Raw genomic sequence first — 13,426 nt, 5'->3', positions numbered from 1 at the left:
GAGGATAACACAGGACTGCCCTGCAGGTGGAAGCAGGTCCAGCTGGGGTGGGTATGTGCCCTTCCCAAAGGACATCCTACCAATCTTGCAGCCCTGGCACGGGCTCTGATATTCTATCTCCTTCCAGGTTCCCCCTGAGAGTCCTTAACACAAATCTAACTTGGAAACAAAGCTCCCCTAAGGAGTTTTCTTCTAGGAGACCCTCTCGGCTTGCTGGGCTTAGCAGTGAACACGTACATATAGAAATCCTTGGATGATGAAGTGAGATTAAGTCATTGAAGCCCACCCATTAGAAAGAGGTTCCATCCATCAGAGGGATACTGGTCCAGAGGGACACTGGCCCAGAGGAGTCTTTATTCCTACTAAAATGAGCCTGGAGAAGAAGGAAGGAGCCTCACCTGTAAGGGGCTATCTGCTCTGCTCATATCATGGGTTACCAACAGTCAAAGGAGGTAAAGGGTATGAAAGCTCTCTGCAAACTTCAGAACAACTGAGATGTAACTACAACTACCTGATGAGAGTCACTGGTGCTGTGGCATGTCCTGCACTCTGACAAAGTACTCCTTCTTCGTGGACTCTCTCTAGAGCAGGGCCTGCAAATGGCACTGCACAGAACACCAGCTCAGAGATGGTTAAAAACAGCCAATCAAGATGCCATGAGAAATGCTGCATATTACACCCGCTTTTGAAAGTCCTATTTAGCATCTTAAAGACCTGTGAGGTTCTGCAGTAAAAAAAAAAAAAAAAAGGCAACAACAACTAGTTCAATATTGAGTGCAGCATTTACCAAGTATATTATCTTCCTAAGGCTGCTCTAACAGACTGAAACAAATGGAGGGGTTTAACATGAAAAATCTGGAAATCTGTTCTCTCACAGTTCTGGAGGCTAGAAGTCAGAAATCAAGGTGTTGGCATGGCCATGCTCCCTCTGAAGACTCCAGGCATGGATTCTTTGTTGCTTATTCCTGGCTTCTGGTGATCGTCAGCAACATTTGGGGTTCCTTGGCTTACAGACTCATTATTCCAATCTCTGCCTCCATCCATACACACTGTTCTCCCTGTGTGTCTATATCCAAATTTCTCTCTTCTCAAAAGGATCTCACTCATTGCATTAGGGCCCATCCTATTCCAGTATAATCTCATCTCAGTTTAATTACGCATCTACCAAGACCTCATTTCCAAGTAAGGTTACATTCACTTCATGTGATGTCAACATATCTTTTGAACATTAGGTTAGGACTTCAACATGTCTTTCTGTGAGACACAATCCAAGCCATAACACCAAGCTTATTTGAACATGGTGCACTTTCACAAATACATCTCCCAGGAATACGTGAATATTCACAGAATTATCCCTGAAATGCCTTTGTAGAACCAAATGACGCAGTGCCTGACTTGTGTATCACCAGAACAGGATCAGAGTGAAGAATATGCACACAAAGCAATTCTGTAGTTTGCATTTACACAAGAAGTGATTACTGAGCAACTACAGGTCCTGGGCTAAGGCCTTGAGGAATTTGGAGTGAATGAGGGAAGGATCTCTGCTCTCAGGAAATGAATGGTTGACCTAATAGGAACCCTTAACTCTCAGATAAGGTGGGGTAAGCAAAACACTTCGGAATGAGTTAGAGGGATGAGGGAGAGGTGGTATTTAACAAAGACGAGAGACAAAGAGCATGCAGGTTGCAGAAACAGTCCAGAAGCAAGAAAGCTGGGCTACAGTCTGGGAACCATGATGCCACTGGATCCAAGGCTGGGAGAAACATGGGGGAAATAAGGCAGAGAGGTCTAAGGTACACAGTGTATTCATGTCACCCTAATTAATTTCCAACCCAATTGTGATTTAGCCTAGACTTCATTTCCTGGGCCTGGTAAACTGGGCAGAAAAATTCAGTGTTACTTAATTACTCCTCTTTCAGTTCCAGTTCAAGTCAAAGATAAGAAACCAGCCTTAAATGTTTATTACTAGACAATAATATCTTATTTATTTTTGTAGGAGTAATAATTTATTGAAATATTCACAGTGCCTCTGCTATTTTTACAGCCATACACTGTTCTGGAGAAGGTGAACAACACTACTACCAAGCCAGTGAATCTGAGACTTGAAAATACTTGGATCCAACCTGCAAGGTCCGACGCTTCCTTCCTTTCTGCCAGGTTACAAGCATTGACATTAAGGCACAGGGCTATTTCAGGAATTCTTAAACACTCAACTTTGACAGAAACAAGCAAGAAAGACATCAGGAAGAAAAAAGTTTATGTGATGTCAAGACAAATATACAAACTCAAAGCATACGTTCCAGTCAGCCAGTTGTGAAAGACACTGCTTCGAGAGGAAAGAGGCTTATGGGTGAGTGCAGAACAGCCAGGCTGTGGCCTTTTCTCATCCTCAGACACTCATTCTGCTAGGGATTTGGAGCCTCAGGGACATTCAGGCCCTTTTTAAGCCTTCGAACAAAAATAGGTTCTCTCACACCCTAGCCTTACAATGTAGGGACAATTCTAACACAAGGACAGTAAGGTTCCAAAACAGTTAAGTTTATATGTGATTCCATCATGCAAATTAATCCTAAACATTCAGACTCAGGAGTACTGACATGAATAAACATTATTCTAAACCAAAGTTCATGCCACCCACCCATTGTAAACACAACTGTCAATAAGAAATGTACCTTCCCTGCCCCACCCACCTTCATCCAATTTCATTTGGTTTTGATATTCAAACAATGAAGTTTACCCTATGGATGCAATTCAGAGGACATTGAGCCCAAAACCAGAGACAAGCAAATGGGAATGAAAACCAGAACGTTCATCCTAGAGCAAGATTATCCAGATTCTTTGTATCCAGGATCCCAGCACCATGGGCAGCAGCAAATGATCAGTTGTTAATTCACCAATATCGATAGACTGGAAGGTTTAGGTTGTCAAGTTCTAGAAACACATTTTGATAACATGGCCATTCTATCTCTTCCACTGTGATGTATGAAGTAAGAACTAACCAGGAGGCAAGGCTTGTTAGATATGGGATTCAATATGGAATTTGCTCACTTTTTAAGATCGGCACTCTTTTTGGAGACAATGCCACAAAGAAGGAGGTATGGTTGAGGCTAAAACCGAAGGCCAGATCCTAGACCAAGAGCTCACTTTGGTTTCTAACTCCATCTTCGTATAGCTTCAATAAAGGAATGATTGGTGGTGATTTCAATAAATCATACAAAAGACACCCTCTTATTAGAGACTAGGTATTACTGAAAGCGGGTAAGGGAAAATTTAATTTCCACTAAAAGATTTCAGCAATTACCACCCATGTATATTTACCTCAGAGACCAAAAAACAAATGTGCTAAAGGAACTACGGCAGGGAAAGTGAAACATCATGGAATTGTTTTCAAAAGGGAAATTAATTGCTTATTTCTATTTCAGTTTAGCTAAAGTTGTTAAAAATCTAATCAGAAATATTTTTCACTATGGCACCTTTTCCCCAATATTGAAATACTTCAAACTATAAACTTTTTTTTTTTTTACTGTTCATGTTGTTTTCACCGAGTGAAACTAAACAATTACTTTAAACTCCACTCACAAGTGAGGCTTCTCTCAAGAGACTAAACATGCTCACGTAGGAGCCAGTTCCCCCGACCCCACCTCTGACATCTGAAAGTAGAAGACATAGTTCTCACAGCAAACCTGGACTTCAGTTCCCACAGTCCATAGAGGCAATTGCCAAAAAGTCAGTACCCAGAAAAGGCCACATGAAATTTCAAAGAATAGGCTGCCCACAGTCTGAAGTTCATTTTAACTTCAACAAAGCACATCCGAAACGTCAACAATGAGAATGAAATGGGTATAAATCCATCTTTCCTACCTTCTCTTCTTGTGACTTCAAAGCTTCTGGATTCCTGCAAGAAAAGAAAGACTTGGTGTTTTTGATGAATAATTCATATGTAGAGATACTTGCAAATACCTCATCTCTTGTTAGCCATTTATTTAGAGAAAGGTGAACAATCTCATAAGAACAAGACATTCAGCAATGGTGTGTCTACTAAACTCTCAATATACACACAGACATCTGTAAATGTAAGCCATTTTTTGCTTCGGTGGTTGAAGCAAAAATTATTATTACTCATTCAGGCTTTAACAAGCAGAGCCAACTCTAATGGTCTTCCTTATGTGGAAACTGGGCTGGTACCAATTGTTAAGAAAGCGTTTCTTCCAGGTGGAATTCCCATCCTCTACCTACAACTGCAGGCACTTGTAGGGCCTGGAGAAAACCTAAGTGGACAGGGGCCAGAATTATCTGAGCAGCAGCAGGTTCTGATTGTGGTGCCAAGGAGAAGACCGCTATTGCTCCCATGTGGGTCACTGGCATGATCTGGTGATTGGTTATGCTCCTAAATAACTTCCAAAGGGACCATTTGGATAGCCAGTTCATGCCACTGGACTAAATTAAGCCCTTGGGTTTTCTTAACTCAATCCCATTGCCCTGCATGTTGCAGGGCAATGAATAAAGTGTTTCAGAAATTACAGAGGTAAATGGAGTCCTTACACTGATGATATTCATAGTTGAACAGAAGGGCACAGAGCAAACACAAATTACTGAGAAATAAAGGGGTGATTTTTGCCTTGGTAAATACCAGGTCATCCACATTCAAATTAAAGAACCTTTGAAAATAGCACTGAAGACTGGGAAGGCTTTCAGAAAAGAATAAGGGAAGGAGGGTACACCAGGAAGAGAGAATGACTTGAGAAAAGGCAGGGTCGGGCAGGAGTACAGGGCATGCTCAGAACGCAGGGAAAGGCCCAGTGAGAAATAATGGGTCGGGGGGTGGAAAGGCTGGAAACATACTGGGGTTTCATAACTAGTAAAAATATCTACAGTCCATTATAAATGACCAGTTTAGGATAAAAAGTCTAACATGGAGAATAAGCTGAGTGAAGAAGAGAAGCTCAAACACCAATCTTGGGCCAACTCCTCACCACTGCCACCAGGAAGACCGCTCAGCCCCAGCATTTTTTACACTAATGACATTGTCTTTCACACCTTAGCACTCTTGCCTGACGTTCTTGGAGCCAGGAAGGGTTGGGGGCGATATTAGAGAGCAAAATGAGGAGGCACTGAAAAGAATGTTCTACCCAAATGACACTTCCTGACTGCCATCTGAGTCAAAAGCCCAAGCGGAGACCAGAGGAAGATACATGCTCTCGGCCAGCAGCCCCTCAGCACAGCACAACTAACCAAACAAGCTTCTGGAATGCTGGTTGCTCAAGGGGCACTCATCAGATCCGGGTTCAAAAGAGAGAGCTTGGAGAGTGGTTATTGCAACGAGAGACGTGAAAGCCATGAAGCACATCACACACAGTAAACTGGGCTCCTTCCACACTGCTCCTCAGCTCCCTGCTCCAGGGGCTGGCACCCCCTTTCCTGGAAGTAACTATTATTTGTGGAACAGAGAATTGACTGTGACAGTTCTAGAAAAAAACTTCATGGGAGTTTTATTTTAATTACACAAAATTTATAAATTAACTTAGGGTAAGTCCACATCCATATCCTGTTGTATCTTCTTATCCAACAACATGGTATTTTTAATAATTTGTTCAAGCCTACTTTTATTTCTTTCAAGAGTATTTTATAATTTTCCCATATATATTTTCAATATTTATTACATATCTTTTTTTCTCATAAGTGGAATTTATTTTTTCATTACACTTTTTAAATTGAAGTACAGTCGATTTACAATGTTGTGTTAGTTTCTGGTGTACAGCATAGTGATTCAGTTATATATAGATATATATTCCTTTTCATATTCTTTTTCATTATAGGTTATCACAAGATATTGAATATAGTTCTCTGTGCTGTACAGCAAGACCTTGTTGTTTATATATCTTATATATAGTAGTTAGCATCTGCAAAACTGCTTTTATTTGTATATATGACAGCAATTGATGTTCATATATTGATTTAATAACAAACCACTTGACTAAATTTCTTATTGTTTGTAGTAGTTTTCCCATCGATTCTTTTGGGGTTTCCATTTGTATATTTATATAATCTGCAAATAGCAATGATTTTCTTTCTTTCTTCCAGTTTCTACATCTATAGTTGCTTTCTCTAGTCTTACTGTTTTAGCTAATTCATCAACCTAATCCAAGTGTTGTGGACATAGTGGGCATCCAGTCTTATTTCCAATTTTAAGAAGAAAATCTTTAGTGTTCAATTAAGTAAAATACTGGCTTTGGGCCCAAAGTATGTTTATTGTATTAATAAAACCTATGCATATTTTATTGAGTTTTTAAAATAAATGCGTGTTCTAGCTTGTCCTCTTACTTGTTTATTTATTGGCTGTTTCCCTCCACTGGAATGTGAGTTGGGATGCTGCCAGTATCTTTTTCACTCTTGCATCCTTAGTATTATTTATAATAGGGCAGAAGCTCAATACATATTTGTTGAATAAAAAGAAAACAAATGTGTGTTGAATTTTATCAAATATTTTTCTGCATTTATGGAGGTGATCATACGATGTTTTTTTTCCTTAGCTCTAGTAATTTGATGGCTTATCTAGTAGATTTTGTAGTATTCAACTATCCCCGTATTTCTAGAAAAAGCTTTTCTTAATCATGATGCATTTTTAAAATATGCTGTCAGATTCTGTTTGCTGTGATTTTAAATATGTTGCATTAATATTCATAAATGGGATTGGTCTATAATTTTTAGGTGTCAGTTTTCTCAGTTTCAGGAATTAAAATTATACCAGTTTTATCTAATGGCTCTGGAAATTTTCCTTTTATTATACACTGAAATTGTTCAAATAAAAGTGGGATTATCTGATCTTTAAAGTTTCTGCAACTTCATTTCTCAGATATATATAAAAAGCCGAGTAAGTAGAGCGTCAGAGGTTAAAATTTGTTCAAGTGATCACATTTTAGTCAACAGCCAGCTGAGATTCAAATTCTAAAGTCAAATTCCAAAATCATGCATGTAACAACATTTCACCTTTACTTAATTCATAGTGTAAAAATTAGATAACTTAGACTTCTGCTTCAGGTTATGAAAGAATAGCTTATATTAGACCAATCCTTCTGTTAAGAACAACCATAAAATTGGATAAATAACCAAAAAAGTTTCTGAAGGCATATGAGAGCAACAAAGGTGGACAGAACTTAGCCAATATTTGGAGAGAAGAAAAAGCTACTGAGGTGAGCCCCGTATTTACTGCAGATTTTTCCTTTGGGAAATTTGTGGTTTTGCAGAGAAGTCAAATAGAAAGTACTGTTCTGGAGCTTAAAGAAGTCTCACTGAATTGAGAGAGACCTAAGTTGGGACTACAAAGGCAGACAGACCTTAAAGATCTACAATCCTAGAAAAGGCTATCAGAAAGAAGTGAGCCCAATATTCTGTACATAGTTTCCCCTTCAGTCAAATTATTATGCTTGAGCTGAACATATAAAGAGTAAAATGTTGAGAAATAAGCAAAACGTTAATCTCAAACAAGACAAAAAACAAAGCATGGATTTTGACAGGATCATGGTGCTAGGAAGACAAAAATTAAGCTTTCAAAGAAAGAATGGTCCTGGTAAATGCAGCTGACTCTCAGTTAAGATCACATATTCTCTAAGAATTTCTGTTCTTGAGTAGATCAAGATGATCTGACAGCATGCTCTATTTAATAAAGAAAAGTAAATCCTCCCTGAAAGACAATAAAGTTATCCACAGGCTTTACAATTTTTCATATTTTGACCAAAAACAAATAGACTGCCAGTTATTCTCCAACAACAACAACAAAAAAAGGGTTTATTCAGGATCAGCAGAGAGTTGAAATTCAGGGTGTGCAACCATGATGAGCCATGTGCAAGTCCTTACATAGCAAGGGAAAGAAAACTCTTTTATAGAGGAGAAAAGGAAATTGGGAGGGCCATAATAAACAGAGTATTTGGCTTTTCATTTGCTGAGTTGTTGCCAGGAAATAAATGGAGTCTTCTTCCTTTTGGGTTCTGCTATCATCACAAGATGTGAGAGCACCCCATTCTGGTCTCCTGGATCTTTTTAACTGAGGTTTCTGTTTATGATTTTTTTTAACAATATATAATGTCCAGCAACCAATCCAAAATTACTAAGCATAGTACAAATGACTAACATCCTATAAAATAGACATTAGAAACTGATCCACAGGTTATCTACATTTTAGAATTATCAGACACAAGCTCTAGAATAATTATGACCAATATATTCAGGAAAATAGAAGAAAAGATGCTGAATTTCACCATAAAACTGGAATCTATTAAAATAAGAATCCAATGGCAATTCTAGAACTGAAAACTTAATAACTTAAAGAATCCAACAGATGAATTTAATATAAAATTAAACACAGTTAAGGAAAGGAATAATACAATAGAAGCTAGGCCAGTAGAAAACAACCAGAATGAAAATCTAAAAAGAAAAATTAGAAATAAAAATCACAGTTGAGTGTGAGAGACATTATGAGATAGGGTAGAAAGTTCTAAGCATGTAATTGAAGTTTTAGAGTGAAAGGAAATTAGGCAGAATCAATATATGAAGAGATATGGTTGAAAATTTTCCAAAATTGACAAAAGAAATCAAGCCAGAGATTTACAAATCTCTACAAACCCTTAACATGATGAATACAAGGAAAACTATCACTAGGTACTCATAGAAGTATAGTTGAATAGTCAAAGACAAAAAGATAAAAAGAAAATCTTTCAAATAGCCAGAAGGTAGGTGGTAGAGGTGGAGTGGGCATATTACTTACAAAGGAGTAACAATAACCTTAGCAGCTGACTTTTCAGGAGAAAACAATGGAACCAGAAGACAATGGAAGAATGTCTTCAAAATTCTGAAAAAGTCAGAATTCTATACCCACTGAAAATATGGGCATTCATAAGGTAAAAATAAAGATATATCTAGACAGACAAAAACCGAGAGAATATACTGCCAGCAGATTAATACTAAGAGCAATATAAAGGGGACTTTGAACAGAAGGAAAAATTTTCAGATGAATGCAGTGTTATGCAAGAAGGAATAAAGAGCACCAGAAAGGGTTAAGAAATGAATAATGTGGCCTGCTTAACATAACAACAATAATGCCCTCTATGGTAATAATATTTATAGAACTAAAATATGTGACAACACAAAAGGTCAGGAGGTCAAATGGAATTTAAGTATTATAATCCTGTTACTGTCCAAAAAATGGTAAACGTAGTGCTATAAGGTCAAAAGAGTGGGATTACAAGAAACTAATCCAAAAGAAGACAAGAAAGAGTAGAAAAAAAAAAAGAAGAGAGAATAATGTGTTAAAGTCTAGTTAAAATAAAAGTGGACTAAATAATCCAGCTAAGGTACAAAGACTGAACCAATAGGTAAAACAAAATCCAATTACATGCTGCTTATCAGCAACACAAAGGCTGAAGGTAAAAAGATAAACCATACTAACTCCAACCAGGAGAAAGTTGGTACAGATCAAGTCAACTTTAATGCAAGAATTACTAGTAAGTGACAAAGAGGGAGGCTTCATAATGATGAAAGGACAATTTAACAAGAATAAATAGCAACTCTAAACTTGGACACACCTAACTGCATAGCCTAAGCATATACAAAATCAAAACTAAAAGAACTGAAAGAAGAAATCCACAGTGACAAATTCACAATAATGACTGAAGAATTTAAGAAATCTCTGTCATTGAATGATAGAATAAGTAGAGGCAAAAACCAGTACAGATATAGAATACTTGGCCCCTGTGATTAACAACCTTCACCTAGCTGATGTACGTATCAAACACCGTACCAACAATGCTTACCACACATGCACGTGTCCATTCAACCTTTTTGAAAACTGACCATATTCTGAACCACCAGGAAGTTTTAACCAGTTTCAAATTATTTAAAGAATATAGACAACATATATACTTTGGGGACTATAGTGAAATTAAATTAGAAATAAGTAATGGAAGAAATGGAGAAAAATCGCCAATTGACTCTTAGATTTAGAAGTATATTGCATAATTTCCAAAGAGAAAAATCGCAAAGGAAATAAGAAGACACAAAGGAAATCTGAATGACAGCTGAATTGCAGCATTTAAAAAATTGTGAGATGTGGTTAAAGCAGTGCTTAGAGGAAAATTATAGCCTTAAAGGCCTATGTTAGAAAAAAATAAGCACTAGAAATTGATGACCTAAGCATCTATCTCTAAAAGCTAGAAAAGGCCAAATTAAATCCACAAAATATAGAAGGGAAAAATGCAATAGGAGCAGAATCAATGAACTAGAGGAAAGTAATTACACCGTTAAAAAGTAAAGCGAAAAAGTTAGTTCCTTGAAAAGATTAATAAAATTGATCCTTAAGAAGGCAGATCAAGAAAAAAAAGAGAAAGTATACAGAATCTGAAGTCAAGCAAGAAGTCACATGTATCCAGTTTTGGGGTTAATGACAAAGGTGTCAATGCAATACAATGGGAAAAGAACAGCTTTACAACAGATGAAGCTGGAACCACTGGATAGGCAAGCAGAAAAAACTGACCTCCTACCTTACAACAGAGAGAAAAATCATTTCCAGACGGACTGTAGATCTAAATGTAAAAGTTAAAACAGTAATGTTTTTAGAAAATATCACAAAAGAATATCTTCATGATCTTTAAGTAAGAGAAAATCTCTTAAATGCGATGTGAAAGGCAGCACCATAAAGGACAAGAATGATATACTGGAAATTTTTTTTAAATAGAGACTTCTGTTCATTAAAAAATGTAATTAAAACAGTGAAAAGTTGAGCCATTAAGGGAATGGATTTGAAATATATATACAAATATATATTTCAAATATATATATGTATATATCTGAGAAAGCACTCATTCAGAATATAGAAGATACTTTTGCAGAAAAGTAAGACAAATATGAATAAAATGAGAAAATGAGCAAAAGACTTGAATAGAAACTTCACAAGTTAAACCCACATTGGGATACAGCTCTACACCACAGAAAAGATAACAAGAAAACAAAGCAAAACTAGTAATACCAAATGCTTACAAGGATACGGAACAACTGTAATTCTCATTTAGAAATTTACTCTGCACCAGCACCAGCAGGACTCTCCTCATTGGTCTGAGCCTCAGCTTTCCAGGGCTCCCCCGACCCAGAGACAAGAGCAGCTTCCAGCAAGTATTGCTCTCAGTTACCTCAGTGGTCCTTCCCCCATACCCCACCCCGGCTCCTTTTGGCTTTTTAACCCTTTAATATCTTTTGAGCCAATTCCCTATATTAAATTCTATTAAAATAAGTAGTGTGATTTCTGTCTTAGTGACTCTACAATTCCTCTCCTAGGTAAATTCCCAACTTAAGTATATTCACCTGAGTACCAAAACCCACATGTGACAAGAATTCTGATAGCAGCATGATGTGTAATAGCCAAGAATAAGGAACAACCCAAAAGTCCACCAACAGTAGAATGGAAAACGTTTGGCATATCCATACAATGGAAACCTCACAGCAATGCAAAAGAACAGACTCTGCTGGGGGAAGGGTATAGCTCAAGTGGTAGAGCGCATGCTTAGCACCTAATAGGTCCTGGGGTTCAATCCCCAGTGCCGCCTCCAAGCGGAAATCAATGAAGAAGACTAATTACCTTCCCCTCATATATACAAACAAGAACAGACTCTGCAATATGCATTAACTTGGATGAATCTCACAGACATAATGTTGAGTTTAAAAAAAAAGCAGTCATGAAAGAGTACAATGTATAGGGTGTTGTTTTTATGAACTTCAGAAACAAGCAAAAGCAATCTCTGACAGCTTAGTGACAGCTTAGTGGTCACCTTTGGGAAGATAATGACAGGGGGATTCAAAGGTGGTTTGGGGGCCTCTGGGAATGTTCTAAATTATGATCTTGGTGGTAGTTATCTGGGCATGTTCACTTTGTAAAAACTAATTGAGCTCCACACCTAAAGTCTGTGTACTTTCCAATATATTTGTTGGCCTTAATCAAAAATTTAAAAATATAATAGGACAAATTGTGTACCTAACAGTACGCAGCAGAAACTTGTTGAATAGAAGGAATAAATCACACTCCCTAGTTTACGGTTGAGAAAGGTTCTACGGAGGAAAAGGCTGCAGCCTGCTGAATTATCAGAGTGGTAAGCAGCCAAGTCAAGGCTAGGCTCAAGTCTCGGAAATCCTACCACTACACTCTGCTGCCTCAAAGCAAATACTTGGTGACTATTCACAAGACACACGACAGGGGTTAAAAGGTGGGACTCTGAAGTCAGATGGATCTGAGCTGGATTCTGGCTTATTCCTGACCGCCAGCCCCCTGCACCTTTGGTGCATCACCTCACCTTTCTAAGCCTCAGTTTGTTCATCTGTAAAATAAGGGTAGGAATGGTACCTTCTTCATAGGGTTGTTGGGATGATTGAGTGAAATAACAAGTCTGTACTATGCTTAGCATGGTGGTTGGCATACAGTCCTCCTTAAGTGGTGGCCATCACCATCTTTATTGCCATTAACGAAGATTAAGGGACAGAGACGGTAAGATCACTTGAGGAGGGAAATGAGTTCAGTATCTCCATCAATTATTGAGGCTAAATAAGAATGTCTTTGCAGTTGTTGAAAAAGCTCATCCCAAAAAGCTGTACAGAACAGAATTCACTGCCATACATGACACCAAGGCCTCAGATGCTCTGCCTAAGAAGGAAACTACTCACTGCAGAAGCTTCAAACCAGATGGTTATAAATGAAAGTTAGCACATGGGCATTACTTAATGACTAAATTTCTTTAACCAAAAATCTAATTTTATTATGGTATAAATCACACTTTCTCGAAGCAGGGAATTAATTTTAGATTTTTCATTTACTGTTCATAACCTTTCCACGAATTTGACAGCCAAATCATTTTAAATGTCATTTAACCAATACGATACAACAGCTTTATTCCTCATTGTGCCCTTCCTGAGTCCATTATCTTCCACTATAAATGCAGAAGAACTTAACTAAAAAATTACCATTCCATAAAGCTGTACTTTATTGTGCAGTTGAACTGCATAATCTTTATTTTTGAATCAATATAATGTGAGTGCTGAGTAATTTTTTTCATAATCCAAAAATCTATTACGAATTCTCAACTACAAAAAAATAGTTTGAGAGTTGCTGAAAGAGTACAAATGAATTCCATGTCTGGATCCTTCTCATCCATCTGAGGCTGCGCTCAGGATCTTAAGCTGTATGTGAGGCTCAGGAGAAGGGTGGCGCAGCCTGGCTACAGATCAAAGTCACCCCTCCTGGTCCATGTATCCAGCCATCCTCTGTGAGAGAGGAAGTCTCAGTTTGTCACTTGAAATACTGTGGGATTCTGTGGCTTCTGGGAAAATATTGGCTCTGTGGGTTAGGAAAGCAGGGATCAAAAAGACCCACTACTCAGAAGAAGGTCGTGAA

General features: G+C 37.8%; 1 protein-coding gene across 5 annotated transcripts in view; it reads right to left on the bottom strand.

The window, feature by feature from the left end:
- FSTL4 (follistatin like 4) overlaps positions 1-13,426 on the bottom strand; it is a 471,313-nt gene that overhangs the window by 342,956 nt on the left and 114,931 nt on the right. For all 5 annotated transcript variants that reach the window (XM_072957366.1, XM_072957368.1, XM_072957375.1 and 2 more), the window contains one exon: positions 3,862-3,895. In XM_072957366.1, coding sequence (XP_072813467.1) covers positions 3,862-3,895 — 34 coding nt within the window. Of the gene's footprint in view, positions 1-3,861; positions 3,896-13,426 lie in introns of those variants that run through there.

This window comes from Vicugna pacos, chromosome 3 (genome assembly GCF_048564905.1).
Source record: "Vicugna pacos chromosome 3, VicPac4, whole genome shotgun sequence".
In the NCBI taxonomy this organism is placed as follows: Eukaryota; Metazoa; Chordata; class Mammalia; order Artiodactyla; family Camelidae; genus Vicugna; species Vicugna pacos.
The sequence above is the reverse complement of the archived record's forward strand: the minus strand, read 5'-3'. Positions and strand labels throughout refer to the sequence as shown.